We start from the raw sequence: 17,056 nt of genomic DNA, 5'->3' as shown, positions 1-17,056 counted from the left end.
GACACTTCTCATGAGCTATTGGCAAGGCTTTATGAAGCATTGATTGTGGGCTCATTATCACAACATTTATTGTGGTATTTCTCATGTCAACTTGTCAATCCATAAATGGTGGGGAGGAAAAGCTATGAACAAGGGAAAGGAGAGAATGGAAAAAAAGTTGTTCAAAAAGTACAGTAAAAACACACAAACCCATCCCCCCCCTCCTCAGTCGTCCTCATGTCCCTATTATTCTGCCATTGTGTTCCCTTCTGTTCCCATTCTGTTCCCTAGATGGGCTAAGCATAGCAAAGAGGCAGCCATTTATGGGATTCCCTTCTTCTCCCTACAGTATCTGAAACCTGCAGATTCCACAGAAATCTTCTTAAAGCAACAGAAAATCAGATGCAGCAGAAACCAGAGAACAGTCAGGAACCTGAGATAGGAACAGAAAAAGAAGAAAAAAAAGGGGGGGTTGAAGCTCTCACTGCCATTCTCTTTGTCTCTCTGCACCTAGTAGTGGAGCTTCTGCTCATTATTTTGGCCATAACAATAAACACTACCAGCTACTACTACTACAGTGGTCAATGAGCAGATTTATGGGATTTCCATACTGTGGCACCTGACTTGTCTGTTTTATGTTTTGTTCTATTGTTTTTTTTCAAGTATGTCAGATGTATTTTGTTTTGTTTTGTTTTGTTTTTTTTTTTTTTTCAGAAATATCTGTTTGCAATAAAAACAAAGTCATATATTAATGCAGTGGTCCTTCAACCAAAATGAAACGCCTTGCATGGTGCCCATGTATGATTCTGTGTCCCTTGTCCCATGAGCAGAGCTGCATCAGCAGCAGGCATCAGCAAAGACTTACTTGTGGAAGTCTTCAACCTGTTTTGCAGGCTCTCTCTCTCTCCCCTTTACTTTCCTCTCCTTTGATTCCTCTTTAGCTCTTCATTCTCTCTGTGGGTGCTGCTGATGCCCCACCAGTGGCACCAAAGCCATCCAGGGCTGCAGTTCCTCAATGTCAGTTCTGCATTTGCTACAAATTGTGAGGGAAATGGTGATAAAAATGAGAATGAAAGGAGTCCACCCAGTTAAGTGGGAGGTGAGGGAAAATGGGTGGACATGAGGAGTATCCATGCAATTGACTGAAGGGGGGTGGGCTATGGCTTGGATTGTTATGAGGCAGAGGAGCTACTATCCATGTCTTGGCTTCTAAGCACCTGGCACATGATTGATATCTCTATCCTCCTTTGTATGTAGGTTACATTCAACATCCTCAATGTGTGCAGGATTTTTTTTTTTTTTTTTTTTTTTTTTTTAAATTTAAGCAGATGATAAATTTTTCCAGAAGCATTATCTTCCTCTCATTCTTCATTTGTCACTCAACAATGTGGAGCAAGCAGAAGCAGAGGAAGGGATGATATCACTCTTTTGATTTTGAAGAACCTGTATCAACCAGCAAATACTTTTTACCACTGTGTATTCAGATAACAGATTAAAACACAATCTATTATATAGTCAATTCAATCGATATATATATATATATATATATATATATGTATATATATACGAACATATTTGATAAGTGTTTGCTAAAAATATTAAAATATATCAACTTTATCAAACTATTGAAAATAGATAAACCCAAAATTTTACAATGTTTATCAATGTTTTACAGTGACCGAAAAAGAACTACTAAAAACAAAGTACACGTTGCAACAAAACAAGATGCACTGTTATGATCATTCATGCGTTTCTTTTGTGCTGCACTATGGATAAGCACCAACAACCTTTTAAAAAGACACACACAACACACACACACACACATATATATATATATATATATATTCACATCTCAAGCTGATTTCCTAGCAAGATTAGGTTTGGTCATAGGACCAGGTCAGTGGCAAAAAAGGGACCCTAACACTGTCAATCTGTGACTGTTGTTTTCCTGATCAATGCTGCGGTAGCTGCTGCATCGGGAGGACAACATATATGCAGAGCAAGGAATTGAACTAACCGGTTTAAACGACAGTGTTGCGGCACATCTCGTTCGGCGTTGCAGCAGACCTTTTTCAGATGATTAAAATAACCGTTTTCTTGTGTCGAGAATTAGCTTGACAAGCATAACTCGGTTCCCATGTTCAGAATAAGTGAGGGCCCAGCTGGAAGGAGAGAGCACAACCGCGGTGATAGCGTGTCGATATATAGTTCGAAGGAAGCCACCCATGTGGAAAGAGAAGACTGGCATAATGTGTGTCATCGTTGCTGGGGCAAAAGCTGGATTGTGGAGAACCATCCGATTCAAACCTGCGGTCCGTAGCACTAGCATCGTGACTCTCAATCGGTAAGCTCGAGTGTTGCTGTTTTTAGAAATTTGTTTTTATGGCAAAAGGCTGAAGCTTTTCAGAGGAATCCTTTTTCACTTGCCTGGAAACGAATAAACTTGAGATGCTTTTAGAAATGATCCCTGCCACAAGTGCCACAATCTACCCACGCATAGAATGGGTAGGACACTTCTGGAATCCAAGAGTTGTAAACATGACGACATATGTCAGCCCGATGCGATGTACCACACAGGATTAGTGATTCAATCAAATTTAAGAGAAGGTTTAGTGCAGAACTGGGTATAGACGACTCACCACCCTGTTTGTTTTGCGTGGTTTTCGTGTTTTGTTTCGTAGCTCAGTCCTAAGACTCCCCCCACTCCCCTCGGGAGGCGGCCGCAAAGTGCTGTGGGGCCTGAGCTTTTGCCTTGACATGTTCGTGACATCGGTAGAGAACAGGCGTCGGGTTTACGATCGATTGCTGTGGAGGGACCCACGAATGATCCTGTCGTGGAGTACATCCGGATTACAACTTGCAAAGTTTCTCTAGATGAATGGGAGCATTGAATGCCAGACTCTTGGTTTCTCAACATCCCAACTACCTCCCTGCATCCATGCGCATACTCGTCATAACCGCGGATGGTAACTCACTCAGTCACAGTGCTCTCAGGAGAGTGATCTCTTCTGCAGCCAGCCCCATTCCCTCGACCTTTCCTCCTCCTCCTCCTCCAGGACAGAAAACAGGGAAGATATTGAGAAACTGAACTGGATTTGTGAGTAGACCTGTTTCGTAGCGGTGCCAGACAGTAGCTTATCTTCAGTTGATTCTTTTTGGTTTTTTAGTAGGAACGATTGGAACATTCTGTAACAAGGGTGGGGAGATTGGATACGTGAAGGGAATTGCGTGTTTTTGTACCGGGCACCTGTTTGTAGGTGAGGTGCCTGTGCGGGAATGCCGAGGGAGATGGGGGCAGGGGAGAGGAATGTAGTGGATGTGGAGCAGCCTCTTCTCGAGGAGGAGGAGAAGAAGAAGAAGTCTCCAGCATTGCTCTACCCGAATTGTCCTGGTTGCAAACATAGTTACTTGCAAGATCCTGATGCCAAGCTTCCTTATAAGATCTTTGGAACTTTAGCGGCGCTTACGCTCGTCAGTGGTATGGCGCTCTCTGTCCGTCGCGATGCATTTTTTATCTGAAATCTGTCTGAGCTTCTTTCTTTGAGGATAGCTCATGAGATGTTTTTTTTCGTCTAGAGAATCGATCATTGCTTCTGGAAAGTTTTTCGTGATGTCGGGTTATCTGGGCTGTTTTTAAAGAGCTATCGAAAGTTGCAGCGAGAAGTACAAGGAATAGAAGAGAACCTTGGGACCGACTTTGCCTGTTCCCTCTCATTTCATCCCACAGTAATTTCAACAGTCCATTAACATTGAGCTTGTTTCTGGCTACTTTGCAGCTCTACCAATTTCTTCTCTCTACCCGTTTCTGTATTTCATGGTGAGCTGGGTCTTCTCTAGATTCGATTCAACCGTTCGCTCTTGACTAGTTGGGTCTCTTTGCAAATGCTGGTCAAGACCACAGTCTGATTGAAATTTAGATCGCGAGCTAATGTAATTCTGTTATCACACTCATGTATTGCTTATATATCTATTTTTTTCCGACTTGTGAGGATGGGCTCGAATGTCCTTTGCCTTGCAGGTACGGGATTTCAACATTGCGAAATCTGACAAAGACATCGGCTTCTACGCTGGATATGTAGGTGAGTCACTTCGAAACTATGAAGAGTGACAGGAGGCCAGATGTGCTTGTACTCTGGTATGAGTGCCACTTCACAACTACAAGAAAAAGCTGCTTTTCTGTGTTTTATCCGCTATTATTTCATGATGCTAGTTTCAACACTCGAGCACTGAATTGGTTCCTCACTTTTCTCACCTAAGTAATGTCTCACCCATAGATGGCGTAGGAACCCAATGAGATATATTTGTGACAACAAGTCTAGGAAAAGACTTTCCTCCACATACGAATAAATTTTCCAAAGCAATTTTATCTACATGTACTGAACGTATGCATCCATAAAAAATTGCTTTGGTCTGAGTGTAGAATTTATCTCGTGGTGTTGTTGAACTTATCTGTATTTATGCAGGATCATCGTTCATGGTTGGGCGGTTTTTAACCTCTGTCCAATGGGGGATGGTGGCTGACAAATACGGGCGGGTGCCTGTCATGATAATTGGCTGCATTACTGTGTCCGTAACTGACCTTTTGCGTCGTTATCCATTCATACTCCAATGTTTTTTTTTTTTTTTTTTTTTTTTTTTAATAGTTTTAATGTATTGTTTTCCATATCCACACGTGCTTTTATAGTTGAAACTTGTACAACGTTTCACTACTCACTGAGTGAGTTTTTGTTTCTGCAGCATAGTGTTTCATACATTATTCGGAGCAAGCACAAACTTCTGGATGGCAGTACTTGCGAGATTTTTTCTGGGTGGCTTAAACGGCATGCTTGGTACCATCAAGGTGGGAACTATTGAGAATGATCAATTCAATTTCATGTAATGAGGAGGGATTATTCACGTTAAGATTTGGAGGTACTGGCTGACCAAATACTTCCGGAACATTGTAGCTCTTTGGGATTTCTTACACAAACTCATATTTCTTTGTTGCCTGGCAGGCCTATGCATCGGAGGTTTGCAGTGAAAAGCACCAAGCTATTAGTGTGTCCATTGTACGCATTTCCTTCTTACGCGAGCGCCACTGTTATTATTTTTGTATTTCCTGCTCATAGGAACTACTCACCATGATAAAATTCTAATCTTCAAAATCAATACGTTGCTTCTACTGCATTCGATCGTGTGTTGTTATGCTTGGTACATGATACTCCAAGTGTTGGCTTTCAATTTCGTAGGTGGGCACCGTCTGGGGTCTTGGACTGATTATTGGTCCGGCCATGGGCGGCTACTTGTCTCAGGTAATTCGCAAGATCACGTTCGGAAACATCACCACCTGATGTGATAGAGCATTGTTTTAATGAAATGTTGTACAGCTTTGCTCTGATTGTAGACGGAGTTATGTTTGGCTTGACAAAATGGTAGATCTTCTTGACAATGTGTCGCATGGTTTGCAGCCAGCAATCAAGTATCCAAATTTGTTTCCACCTGGTTCACTATTTGATCGGTGTGGCTCACTCCCAACCCTTCACTATTCGTCTCTTATTTTCATTCTGAACTGGTTTTAGTTTTGATGGATGCAGCAAATGAAGCAGTTCATGTACTCCTTGTCATGCTGGTGTTATTTGTTTTTGTTTTGTTTTGTTTTTTGTTTTTTTTTTTTTCGTATTTTTCCTCCATGAGTTACTGCTCGGATTCCTCGCGAAAATGCTCAGACACTAAGTGTATAGTTCCTGTTTTTTGTTTTAATCTTATTTTATTTGTGGAAACAGATATGCGTACTTGTTACCGTCTCTATGCGTCACAGTGATTTCAATTCCAACTCTCTGCATCACGTTCTATCTTCCTGTAAGCGTCCATTGTTTCGGTATTTGAAGAGAATTTTAGGTTCGATGCACTGGAGTATTTCGTAGTTGTGCTACAAGTTTTTCCTTGTGCTTGCATAAGATATCACCCAATTTCCTTTTGTCAAAGTTCTTTAATCTGGTCGAATTTTATAACCTCAGCTGTCCATTCTTTCGCAGAAAATTGTACACTTTGAATATCCTGACGTCGAGAGGTTTCTGCTTTCAGGAGACAATTCACAAACATGATGTCAAAGAAGTTGAGCAGGCTGAAGATTCGAAGTACGAAAAGCCTTTGTCTCTTCCCATTCCAAACAATCTGTCGCGGGCAGGAAGCAGAAAATACACGGTGTGTGAGAGCATCGAGAGCCCATCCGTGCATTCTCCCCTCGGAAGTCTACATGAACCCAAATTTGAAGATGCATGGAATCAACATTCTGAAAAAGGACCGCAAAATAGCGATCAGGTTCAAACCAGGAGTAGCTCACTGCGAAGTCTAAGCCAAAACGAGGAAGACATGAATGACAACGATGGTTACAGAGCTTTACTGGGAACGGACACCCCGAAGGATGCCCAAGGTGACGATGCAAGTCTAGTTTGTTGTTTTGTAGTCTGATTGCCTTGAGATGAAACAGTGCTTCTACAGCTTCATTTACCTTTTCACAGCATCTTATGATGCAAGCTGGTTGTGGTCCAGTACTTCAAATAAATTCCACGGACGCTGCAGAGGAGAAAATACCAGGGGCAGAAACAAATTTGCGTGATTCAACGAAGAAGAAGAAATCCTTGTGGACAAGCAAGCCTCTCATGGCCTCCATTGCTCTATACTGCATCTGGTCCTTGCACGACATGGCCTTCAGTGAGGTTTGAATTCCCTTTGCACTTCTAAACTAGAGTAAGCAGTGAGGTAGGAAGCTTGTTTTCTTCTCATATGTCGAGATGTTTAGAACCTTTATTATGAAATACCAATCTTTAGTTGTTCCTTGTTGTGGGTTTTGTAGTAACTACTCAATGGCGGAGAATGATGTTGCAATATTGGATGTGTGCAGATTTTTTCGTTGTGGTGTGTGAGTCCTTTGGCCGATGGAGGTCTGGGATTATCAACTACCGTTGTTGGTCAAATACTCGCGATATCAGGTACATCTTTTGAAAGTTCAAAAACCTAATTAGGGATCATACGTTTAAATTATTTTGAGTAACCTTGGAGCTCTGTTAGAGAAGCGTTATGACTTCCTTAATTCGTAAATGGTCACTCTTATTTGTAAGAAAAGAATCTTACCTGTTTGATTGAATCGAGTGGTGAACCTCAGGATTTACGATGTTGGTGTTCCAAATTTTGTTCTTCGCTCCTTTGGTTAATTGGATGGGAGCTGTACTTGTATCCCGATCTGGCGCGGTATGTTAGTTGGTTTAAGTACCGACGAAATAGTTATCACAAAATTCATTCCATTTCAGCTGGATTCGCTGTAGAATGTGTTGACTTTTGGCTTATAACCTGTGTTACTTTTGATATTTCTGATATTGATTTGTATTTTGTTTGAATGTCAGTGATTATAGTTTACCATTAACCTTTATATCACGTCGTGTACAGGGATTTACAACTCTTTCAATGGCTGCTTTCCCATTAATGACGATGCTCAAAGGAACGTCGCTCTTTATCGTTCTTAATCTCTTGTCGATTGTCAAGAACATTCTTGGGGTGAGGATTTCATACTTTTAAATATTCTTTTCAGCCTGGATGTTTGGATTTATATCAAAGTGATGGTATGGCTGGATGTTAGAATTTTGAGCATTGCTCTTACTTAAACTTAGCTCCTTAATTTGATTCCTAGTACTGACGCCGGAGTGCGCCATCACCTTGTCCCTGAAGTAAAGCTTAATTCTGTTTTTTGAAGAGATTTTTCATGTTTTCTTTCTCCCTCGATACAACAACTTCTAAATGGATTCTGTAATGCAGATATTGATATTCACAGGCTCTTTCATATTGGTAAACAATTCAGTGGTAAGTATGCAAACGAGTTGATTCTGTTTAGGGTGTATTCGTGTTTGTCATACTCTATGACTTTTTCTGTAGTCTGCTGGTAGATAGGTGGAGTGCAAACCCTAACCAGAATGAAGTACACAATGTCAAGTGCATGTTTACTCAATACTGGACCATCGTTTCACAGAGACAAGATCAAAGAGGAGCAGCAAATGGGCTTGCAATGAGCTTGGTGTCCCTTTTTAAAGCTGTAGGGCCAGCTGGAGGTGGCAGCATGTAAGAATTATATCCAATCTCTTCCTGGAGCACCTCTGAAAGAATTGATAGTTCTTGACGTAATGTAGAACCTGGTCTTTTAAAACAGCCATTGCCTCTAAGATAGTGCTACAGCTTTTCGTGTAAATTTCCAGTGATGCTAACAGCAATTATGATACATTCTTAAGTAGCATGCTGTTAGTCAGCATGATGGACGTTTCATTGTCTCAAGTTCCAGAAGCTTAAATGTAATTTACTCCACAAAAAAAGAAAAAAAGAAAAAAAACACACTTATCAAGGATTACGTATTGATTTTCTGGGTGTTCGCAGTTTTGCATGGGCGCAGAGCCGGCAAGATACTTATATTCTGCCAGGTACGCTCTCACACTCTCATGAAAGTTTTGAATTCGTTGAAAAGCAGTGTACTGCCATGTGAATAGCCTTGTTGCCACGGATGCTTGCTGCTGCAACATGTTTTTCCAAATTAAGGAAGCCCAAATGGTGATGATAGGCTGTGAATTACAATGCAGGTAATCAGCTCGTGTTCTTCTCCCTGGCTGTTGTCTCTTTGATCACCTATTTCACCACTTTCGAGCCTTTCCTGCCTAGATCTCTTGACAGACCTTTGCCGGAAGACCGAGACGTTGAGTGATTAAACCCAGATAAATTCACACCTTTCTCTTCGCATTTTTTCCCCTTTCTTCTCGAGCCGCTCTACCATAGAGCACGATTTTGTTCCGACACTTCTTGTAGTCTCATAGAGAATATCATTGCAGCTTTAGCTTCAAAGCTTGCATTAGCTACTTGGGTGGCTCTGGCCTAGCCTGTGAGTATAGTTGCCTAATTCATTTTACCCATAGTTGTCATATTATGGTGACTTGTTCAAAGCAAGTGTGATCATACAATGAACACTGAGCATGCAAGATCCTAATTATATATCAAAAACTACATCGGATTTTTCTGAGTGTGACTGAACACCCCAGAATTGGGGTGAATGCTCCAGATTGAATGCTCCTAAACTTCACTTCTGAAATAGATGTACCCAATTGCTTGTATAACAAAAGTTTACGGTGCTTTATGTTGCAATTAAGGCTGGAACTAATTAACAGCTAATCAGTCTATTGAAGGTTCACAACTGACCTGCACTCTGTATATGCCTTACAGTGGAGAGAGAATTTATGATGGAGCAGAAGTTGCAATGCAAAAATCACTACCTGAACACTCTTAGAAAGGCAGGTGAGGTGATTCCAGCCCCTCTCATAAACACCAGCGGTAATAGTAGATGCCACTAGGGCATCACTTCTATAAGTGCCTTTTACACACCCTTACATGAAAGAGTATTTAGGGTGTAAGAAACTGTTGAATGCTGTAAGAAATTGTTAAGTTTTCAAAGAATAAAAAAAAACAACTTTGAAATGTAGTTGATGTATTGCTGGTGAATTCCGAAATTATGATGATGTGATTTGGCTTGGTTACAACTTACAAAACATACAAAAAGTTTGATAGGAATGTAACAAAGTATGTAGATTTTATGATTAATAGTCTTATATCCACTTTGTTTATTTATGATTTAGGAGGTGAAAATTTTGAGTGGATATGTTAATGCTATAAAGAGTGCTTATCCAACAATGGCTAAGATATTTATAACTTAAAAATATTACAATAGAAATTACAATTGTTTGTAAAGAAAAGAACGAATTTTCTTATTTTTTTAATATCTAAAAAAGTCTTATCTATTTAAAATCCAATCTCAAAGGTCCAATTTTTATAAAATAATTTTAATACTAGTATTTCTCAGATTCTAACAAACTACCAACAAGACCATATAATGCTAATTTATTACAAGTGTAATAGCTTCTAAATGTGGAGGTTGGCTATTGGATTGTCTATGCTATCTTATGTATGCATTTACAAAATATATATATATATATATATATAAAATGAGAATCATTCTTTTAAGACTACTGCCTTGATTCTTTACATACATACAAAACACTCAAACTATTAGGATTTGGCAATTGAGAATGAATCTTGAGACTAGGCACTTCAAAAGATAAATATTTGAAATTAGTTTGAAATCAATGGTTATTCAAATGAATAGTTTTGGTAAGACAAAAACTATTATACTTGCTTGCTTAATTTGAGAGCCTAGTATAAGAAAAAATGAAAGTTAAGGGTGAGAGATGTTTCACATAAGGAAGTTAAGTCAATGATGAAAAAAGCTCATAAGAAACAATCTCCAAATTCTTAATTGGATATGTCAAAAATTGAAATGCCAATGCCACCAATTAAAATTGAACTTGAGACATTCAAAGGTACATATCCTTCTTTGTACCATGTAGACTAGCTTCTCTAATACATGCTCTTTTGTTGAAATATACAAACTCTTACATGGAAGAGGGTTCTATCCCTTCCTACTCCTTGCTATCCCTGAGTTTAGAGGAAATTGTTGAACAATAAGTTAGAAACAAAATTATTATATTTTCTACTTTTTCTTCTTTTGTGGATAATATTACATTAGATGGTATTTATTTGTAGATCAATACTAGAGCATGTACTTTGAAACTCGAAGGTATTAGGGTTTTATTTTTTTTTGTAAGACTTTATGTATTGAAACACATTTGTGGCTTGAAAAAACAAACAATGCTATTCCCAATTTATAAGTAAACATTTGAATCAATTAAAAATAGGATATACATATATTTTTACAAAACTTATTAGAGAATTTAATAAGCAATGACATACCAAGGATATTAATCAAAATGTTCAATTAAAGATTTAATGAATTTGACTAAACTAATCTATAAGATTATTAATTCTGGTAAGTATGCATATCCACAAGCAAAACTGTACAACCCGTTTGGTAATACTTGTTTCTACTACATAAATATATAGGTGATGCAATACTTTTCACATTGTGTTTTATAAATTCAGGCTTACATGCAATAACATAAATAAATATATAAATAAATATTCATTGAATAACTTTCAAAGTAGAACATAAGTTCAGATTGTTTGAACATAGGATCAAAATCTGCCGAAATCGGGGTTTTGACAGGGAAAGGATTGACGAGGGCTTCCAAGATTGGCTTCTTTAGAAGCCACATTAACTCGCTTTACATTAACTAACCGTAACAGGGCAGGTGTGACCCATTTCTACTCTACTCCCGAGCTTGAGGGAGAACACATAAATTCTCAGTGGTATGCAGATGTATTAAGACAAACTGACTATATCACTCATGCGTGACAACTGAGTATGAAATTAAGTTTGCTACTGAAAATTACAGGTGCAATTGGAACTTTGAAATTGAAAGCCAGGCTCAAGTTTCATAAGATGTGCAAAAAACCAGCTGAAAAACTCAACACAATCCTGCAGTCATAGAGTTCCTTGTCTCCTTTCCTCAGGTCTGGCCACTCCTTCATGAGCTCATCCACCACTTAAATAACCGCCCCAATAATGTCGAACAAATTCAGCCGAGTATTACGAAGTAGGCACACTCATGGAACCCATGTTCAGGAGCCGGGGCAATACCTATAATGCAATAAGATCCAAATATTTTAATTACTAGAAAAATTCTGCAGGGAATATGCAAATTAATATTTACAACTTTAATTTTAATCCAAGAATCAAAGAACATATTTAATAAATATTTTATAATGCATCATAACAGCCCAGAAACAATCTTTTTGAAGTGATAAAAAAGTAGCTCTATCTTGGTTTACAGTAGCCGGATAAGATCGGGAAAAAAAAAAAAATACTTGTGACGAAAAGTACAAAATACTTTCATACGTTGTTTGGTGCTTAAACTACACCTCAAAAAAGTTAAAGCCAGGTTTGATTGCGTGAGCACTTGAGGCTTAAAGAAGACGAAGGCACTTAATTTCAAATCATGAAGATAATGATTCAGCACCCACCTCTCCAGAGCGAGCATTTATTTTGAAGTGAGCCAAGTCATCAGCCCGTGTAGGACCGATATTCAAAATCGCAATTGGTGAGCCCATGTCAGCAGCAGCCCTAGTGCATGAACACCACTGCGGTAAGAGGGGATGAAAAAATATAGGAAATCAAATGACTGAAAGTTGAGTAGCAGATGGCATTCCGAGGAGAATCTGACGAACGACAACGAAGAGAGACATTCCTACCTGACCAGACGCAAGGCTGACATAGTCATCACAGACGAACCCACCACCAGCAACGCATCAGCTGAGCGTGCTAGCGACATGCAAAGATCTACTCGTGGCTTTGGAACATTGTCACCAAAAAACACAACCTACATTAACCACAAATAACGTCAGTTTGTTCCTTAAATAGCAACACTGCAAAGAATGAAAAAATAGTTCTAGCAGCCAACATTTATGCTTTACGGAGAATTAGAACACGAGACAAGGATAACATAGTCACCATATGCTAAAGGGAGAAGCAAATAGATTAGTAGAAACTCACATTGGGTTTGAGAGTGCCATTGCATTTCTTGCACTCGGGAATGATGAAGTTCCCCTTCCGAAAGAACTTTTCATGAATGTCCAAGTCACCGTCAGGACGGATCCGCATGCCAAAGCTAGCATCTGATCCTGGTTGGCCTGATTCCAAAGCTTCTACAGCCTTCGCCCACTGCGCTAGGAATTACACCAAGTATAATTTCATATTAGTGCTTCATTGACAAGCTCATACCTGATTTCGCAGATCAAGTTGCTCTAGACTTAATACATGTCAGGCAAAGAGAGAATATAAAAGTGATTCTACATAATGCTGCATCAAACAAGACCATTTTACTGAAAATTATATTGACCTCAGGATTCAACTTCTTCACTCTGTTTTGAAAGAGATAGCGGTCAGACATATCGCCACAATCTAAACAGATTACTTCATGAGTAGTTCCATGAAGCTCAATCGGTTTGCTGCCAGCTTTATAATGTAACCTGCAACACAGAAACGCTAGGAACTCTGTCAGCATGTATGATATAAACAAACCATGGTTACCAACAAAAGCCTCAAAATGAACAGCGCATAACCATTCATCTACAAATATCAAATACACATGTCTCTGGTAACCAATGCAAATCAATTACTTTTTAGGAGTACAGCATACCTGTCAACGTTCTGCGTTATCATGCCTTTCACACGCCCTTTCGCCTCTAGCTGAGCGAGGGAGAGGTATGTGGGTCCAGGGTTCGCACTAATGAAACGCCTCCATCCAGCATAACTACGAGCCCAATACCGTCTGCGGTTTTGTTCTGAACTTATGAAATCCTGCCAAACGAACCATCAATGACACGAACCAACTTCCTCCTTTTCCAGTTTTGCACTTGAACCAACAGTAACAAAAAGGTTGCTACTCGAACAATTGCCGGACAAATTTTGATCTTCCTTGCAACCGACATCAAAAGCCTTAACACTTCTAAAGGTTAAGAACTTAATTGCATAAAATCTGCAAGTATGGTTGGCGAACTTCTAAACACGGTAAGACAAATACCTGGTGAGTCATCGGCTTGAACCCGCTACTGTAAGCTCCATGTGGACTGAATTCTCTCGTGCACAATTCCGTAACAATCACGTAATTACAGACAATTCAAGAAAGTAGCCTCTTTAGGAAACGAAAGCCGTCTCGGAAAATCTAATGAAAAGATTTGAACGCCATTGCAAGTCAAGAAAATCGCTACTACATTATCACACCTTCAGGTCCTAATTCCCTCTGACCCAAAAAATCCTTACTCCTCTCACACTAATTGTAATTACAGTCAACAGAAGAGTCTGCAGCGTAAGATAATTTAGCAGGTAGATAAATGATCCGGTCATAAGAAATACCTTCGATAGTCAGGAATACCACACTCTGTGCTTGTGCCAGCCCCAGTTATAACAACTAATCTTTTGCTGTCCTTCCATTCAAGATGACACCCAGTAAGATGAAAGAAAGCGTCCAACACTATTACCACCTTTCTAGTTAAAATAAAGAAACAAACAACTCCAACATCAACTGAGGAGCCTGTTAACATGATATTGTCAACCATCTACAGAAAATTGTGATAGAATAACGATTTTTTCCTAATTCGTAGCAGGAAATACAACGTTTCCCAGCTTTGAAAGGAAAATTGGGATACCTGTCGTTCACAAAATCATACAAGCGTTGCAGATCGGATTGAGAAGGTGGAGGAGAGTCGGGAACGATGGAATTTAGTGAAGAAGATATTTCTTGAGGAACAGCGACAGAACCTGTTGCAGCCAGAGTAGCGTAGTTGCAGAACCTAGTGCTGTTTAGCAGACAGGGCGACAATTTATTTCTGGCACCTGTTTGAAGTTGGAGACATCTAATGGAATGGTTAGGCTTCCACATGCTCAAGGTTGAAATCAAAGTTCCTGTGTGATGATGGCATAGCAGCAGTTTAGTTTGAAATGCATCAACAGCACTCTTTGACGACTGTGGCTCGGTAATAGTTTCATTGAAATATGCTGCTAACAGTCAGACATTGTCAATGATAGGGAAAGTACCGTGCACTAGGTGACTGCAGAGAATTTTAGAGTGTACATGGATACCCCCTTCTACAGCCTGCTACATCAGCATACACATTCCGTTAAACTGAAGGTCCAAGTATAAGGTTCAATACCATGTCTTCACGAGGCAAAAACATGAGTACTTCGAAAATACACATCCATTCAGGAACCTTTGATTGACAAACTCAAATACCGAAACACCATCTTAAGAGTAATTTAAAATTCGGCGTTTTTTTTTTTTTTTTTTTTTTTTTTTTTCCCCTAAATCATTTACATCGGCAGTGTAGTCAGAGAATAAAAAGAAAAAAGAATCCAGTAAAATATTTGAAAATTCAGGAACCTAGCATATATATATATATATATATATATGTATATATAGTCGACACTCAAATGTCTAACTTCGAATTACCTAATGATGTCCACTGTTACTTTTTCCAGAGTTCCCATATCAAAGTCCAACTACAGAGATAAGAACTACAGATCCAAAGCGTAAATCGAAGTGGATGCATCTACAATTAACATATCCTCCACTCAAATTACTCAAATGCAAAATTGCTGACTCTTTGGGGCAAAAAAAACACATGAGAAAGAACACAAACAATTGCGCACCGCCTTAGTTCTAAACTACCAATCGAGCTGAATTCTCTACCACTACGAAATTCCAGCAGCAGGGCACTGCACGAAATTCAACAGATGCTCCTCCTATCACACCTTCAGCTTCAAATTCTCTTCGCAGCAAAAGTACAGGTGACAACATTCCTCTCCCACAACCCATGTGGAAATCCCAAAAAGGTTCCAGCTCAATCACAACTCACCGATTTCATGGCGCCCGTCATGGCTGTTCGCAATCCAAGAGCGCACCACGTTGAAATTGCGGTCATCTGCATACTGGGCATTCAATCCTCGAACCCACAAAAGGGAAAACCCTACTCCTTCAACACTGCTTCAGCATCATGGTGATGCTGAGAAGAAAACTGGTGTCAATGCCGCGTGAGACCCACGCCGACGGGTTGGTCTCGCTGGCTTTGCTCGGAAAATCCGCGACCCAAATCGACGATTCGCCGGAGGAGCACAATCAAATTAAAACTCTCAATCCCCGACCCTGTTAACAGAATTTGAAGAGCCATGCGAGACTGGAATTGCTCGAAGGGTGGAGCGGAGCGCGGCTGCGATAGCTGCGAGCATGCGGAGCTTTGTAAAATGGACGGTTATGGGTGAGCCACGGTTACAAGAAACGGTCATGGATGAATCGCGGTCACACGAGACCGCCGTGGTTAAAAGTGCCCTCTCCTTCTGCTCCACAGTTTCCTAATCCCGTCACTCAAACACAGAAGTGGGTAAATCACATAATAGATTTAATATTGTGTTCCAATATATAAACTTTGATGTAGAACGGTTTAGTGATTTGGATAAGGAAAATAAGTAAATAAATTGTTTAAGGGTATTATAGAACATGAAGTGCAACAACCTAAAGTGTAGTATAATTGGAACACATATATATATATATATGTATATATATATATATATATAGAAAGAGAGAGTTGTTAAAGCCACATCTCTAAACCATGTGATTGATTTTGGGGATAGGGAATAAGGCATAGGAGTTGGAAAGGGGGGATGGGGGATATGGAACAAGGGACAAAAAGAGAGATGGATGGAATCAATCATGAGATGATAATGTGGGATGTGGCTTTAACAACTCTATATATATATATATATATATATATATATCTATATCTATTTGTGGGAGTGTTAAATAGATCCAAGATTTTACTAAATTTATCCACCCATTCTAACCATCATGAAAAAAAAATTACCTCTAGCTTCATTTCTCCACCATTGGATCCAAAACCAATAAAAATCAACCACATTCATCATGATTACCATGTTCTTTAGCATAGGTTGGTTGATTTAGTAAAAAACTAAGTCTATTTAATGTTCTCCTATGAATATAAAAACATAATCATTGCAAAAATAAAATTTAATGTAAAACATTCTATTTTTTTAAAAAATAAAAAATAAAAACTTTGTATTATGTTTGAACTAATATGCAATAAAATTCATGGTTTTTATTGTATCTTTAAAAGATATTAAAAGAAAGAAGACCATGCCCTAACATGCATGTTGAAATCATAACTTTTTGTTAATTTATAAATAAGGGATGCTAAAGATGATGATAATAATAGTGATACTAATAATCCTATTTTGGTAAGCACATCAATTTACATCATAAATTCTTCTAATATATGTATATATAAATATTTTTGGATGACATTAAATACTTAGTATGCATGTTATTTTTAAATGCTTGAGCATCAAATTACATTAAAATTTTATTGGTTTTTAGGATATTATTATACCATATACATGAGTATTTATATAATTAATATAATTATCATATTAAAATTTTCTTTTAAATTATTCCGCACAAAAATATTCATGAATAGAATTTTTTTCTAAATTTTAGTTTTTCTCATTTGTGACATTCAATGTAAGATTTTAAAATAATATAAGAAT

The 17,056-nt window shown here is 38.7% G+C and overlaps 2 protein-coding genes and 1 long non-coding RNA gene across 11 annotated transcripts; 1 reads left to right on the top strand and 2 right to left on the bottom strand.

The window, feature by feature from the left end:
* The first annotated feature begins 2,009 nt into the window (after nt 1-2,009).
* On the top strand, nt 2,010-9,469 carry LOC112293481 (protein ZINC INDUCED FACILITATOR-LIKE 1). 6 transcript variants are annotated; one of them, XM_024542948.3, is made up of 19 exons: nt 2,010-2,323; nt 2,666-3,457; nt 3,756-3,796; nt 3,998-4,058; nt 4,443-4,545; nt 4,717-4,819; nt 4,974-5,027; nt 5,208-5,270; nt 5,427-5,476; nt 5,742-5,817; nt 6,043-6,391; nt 6,541-6,677; nt 6,863-6,950; nt 7,124-7,209; nt 7,405-7,512; nt 7,771-7,815; nt 7,982-8,070; nt 8,380-8,423; nt 9,214-9,469. In XM_024542948.3, exons 2-19 carry the CDS (start codon nt 3,256-3,258, stop codon nt 9,339-9,341), a joined length of 1,827 nt encoding a protein of 608 aa, XP_024398716.1. In that variant the 5' UTR covers nt 2,010-2,323; nt 2,666-3,255; the 3' UTR covers nt 9,342-9,469. The 6 variants fall into 6 exon arrangements, with proteins under 6 accessions (XP_024398716.1, XP_090113289.1, XP_090113290.1 ...); XM_090257163.1 differs by having other exon boundaries at nt 6,511-6,677; XM_090257164.1 differs by lacking the exon at nt 9,214-9,469 and adding an exon at nt 8,580-9,013.
* Nucleotides 9,470-11,008: 1,539 nt separating this feature from the next.
* Nucleotides 11,009-15,694, bottom strand: LOC112293482 (NAD-dependent protein deacylase SRT2). Of its 4 annotated transcripts, none has more exons than XM_024542950.3 (11): nt 15,355-15,694; nt 14,537-14,597; nt 14,149-14,404; nt 13,856-13,921; nt 13,524-13,569; nt 13,140-13,300; nt 12,840-12,969; nt 12,494-12,661; nt 12,193-12,320; nt 11,965-12,064; nt 11,009-11,581 (listed from the first exon to the last, which is right to left on the bottom strand). In XM_024542950.3, the coding sequence occupies exons 1-11, from the start codon at nt 15,433-15,435 to the stop codon at nt 11,531-11,533; spliced, it is 1,248 nt and encodes a 415-aa protein (XP_024398718.1). In that variant the 5' UTR covers nt 15,436-15,694; the 3' UTR covers nt 11,009-11,530. The 4 variants fall into 4 exon arrangements, with proteins under 4 accessions (XP_024398718.1, XP_024398720.1, XP_024398719.1 ...); XM_024542952.3 differs by having other exon boundaries at nt 14,149-14,335; XM_024542951.3 differs by having other exon boundaries at nt 14,537-14,594.
* Nucleotides 15,629-16,484, bottom strand: LOC149987675 (uncharacterized). The gene is made up of 2 exons (XR_016507191.1): nt 16,357-16,484; nt 15,629-15,847 (listed from the first exon to the last, which is right to left on the bottom strand). It is a non-coding gene; the product is annotated as an uncharacterized LOC149987675 (long non-coding RNA).
* Between the last annotated feature and the right edge of the window lie 572 nt (nt 16,485-17,056).

Source organism: Physcomitrium patens, chromosome 16 (assembly GCF_059467195.1).
Source record: "Physcomitrium patens ecotype Gransden chromosome 16, ASM5946719v1, whole genome shotgun sequence".
NCBI lineage: Eukaryota > Viridiplantae > Streptophyta > Bryopsida > Funariales > Funariaceae > Physcomitrium > Physcomitrium patens.
This window is presented reverse-complemented; position numbering and strand designations above follow the sequence as displayed.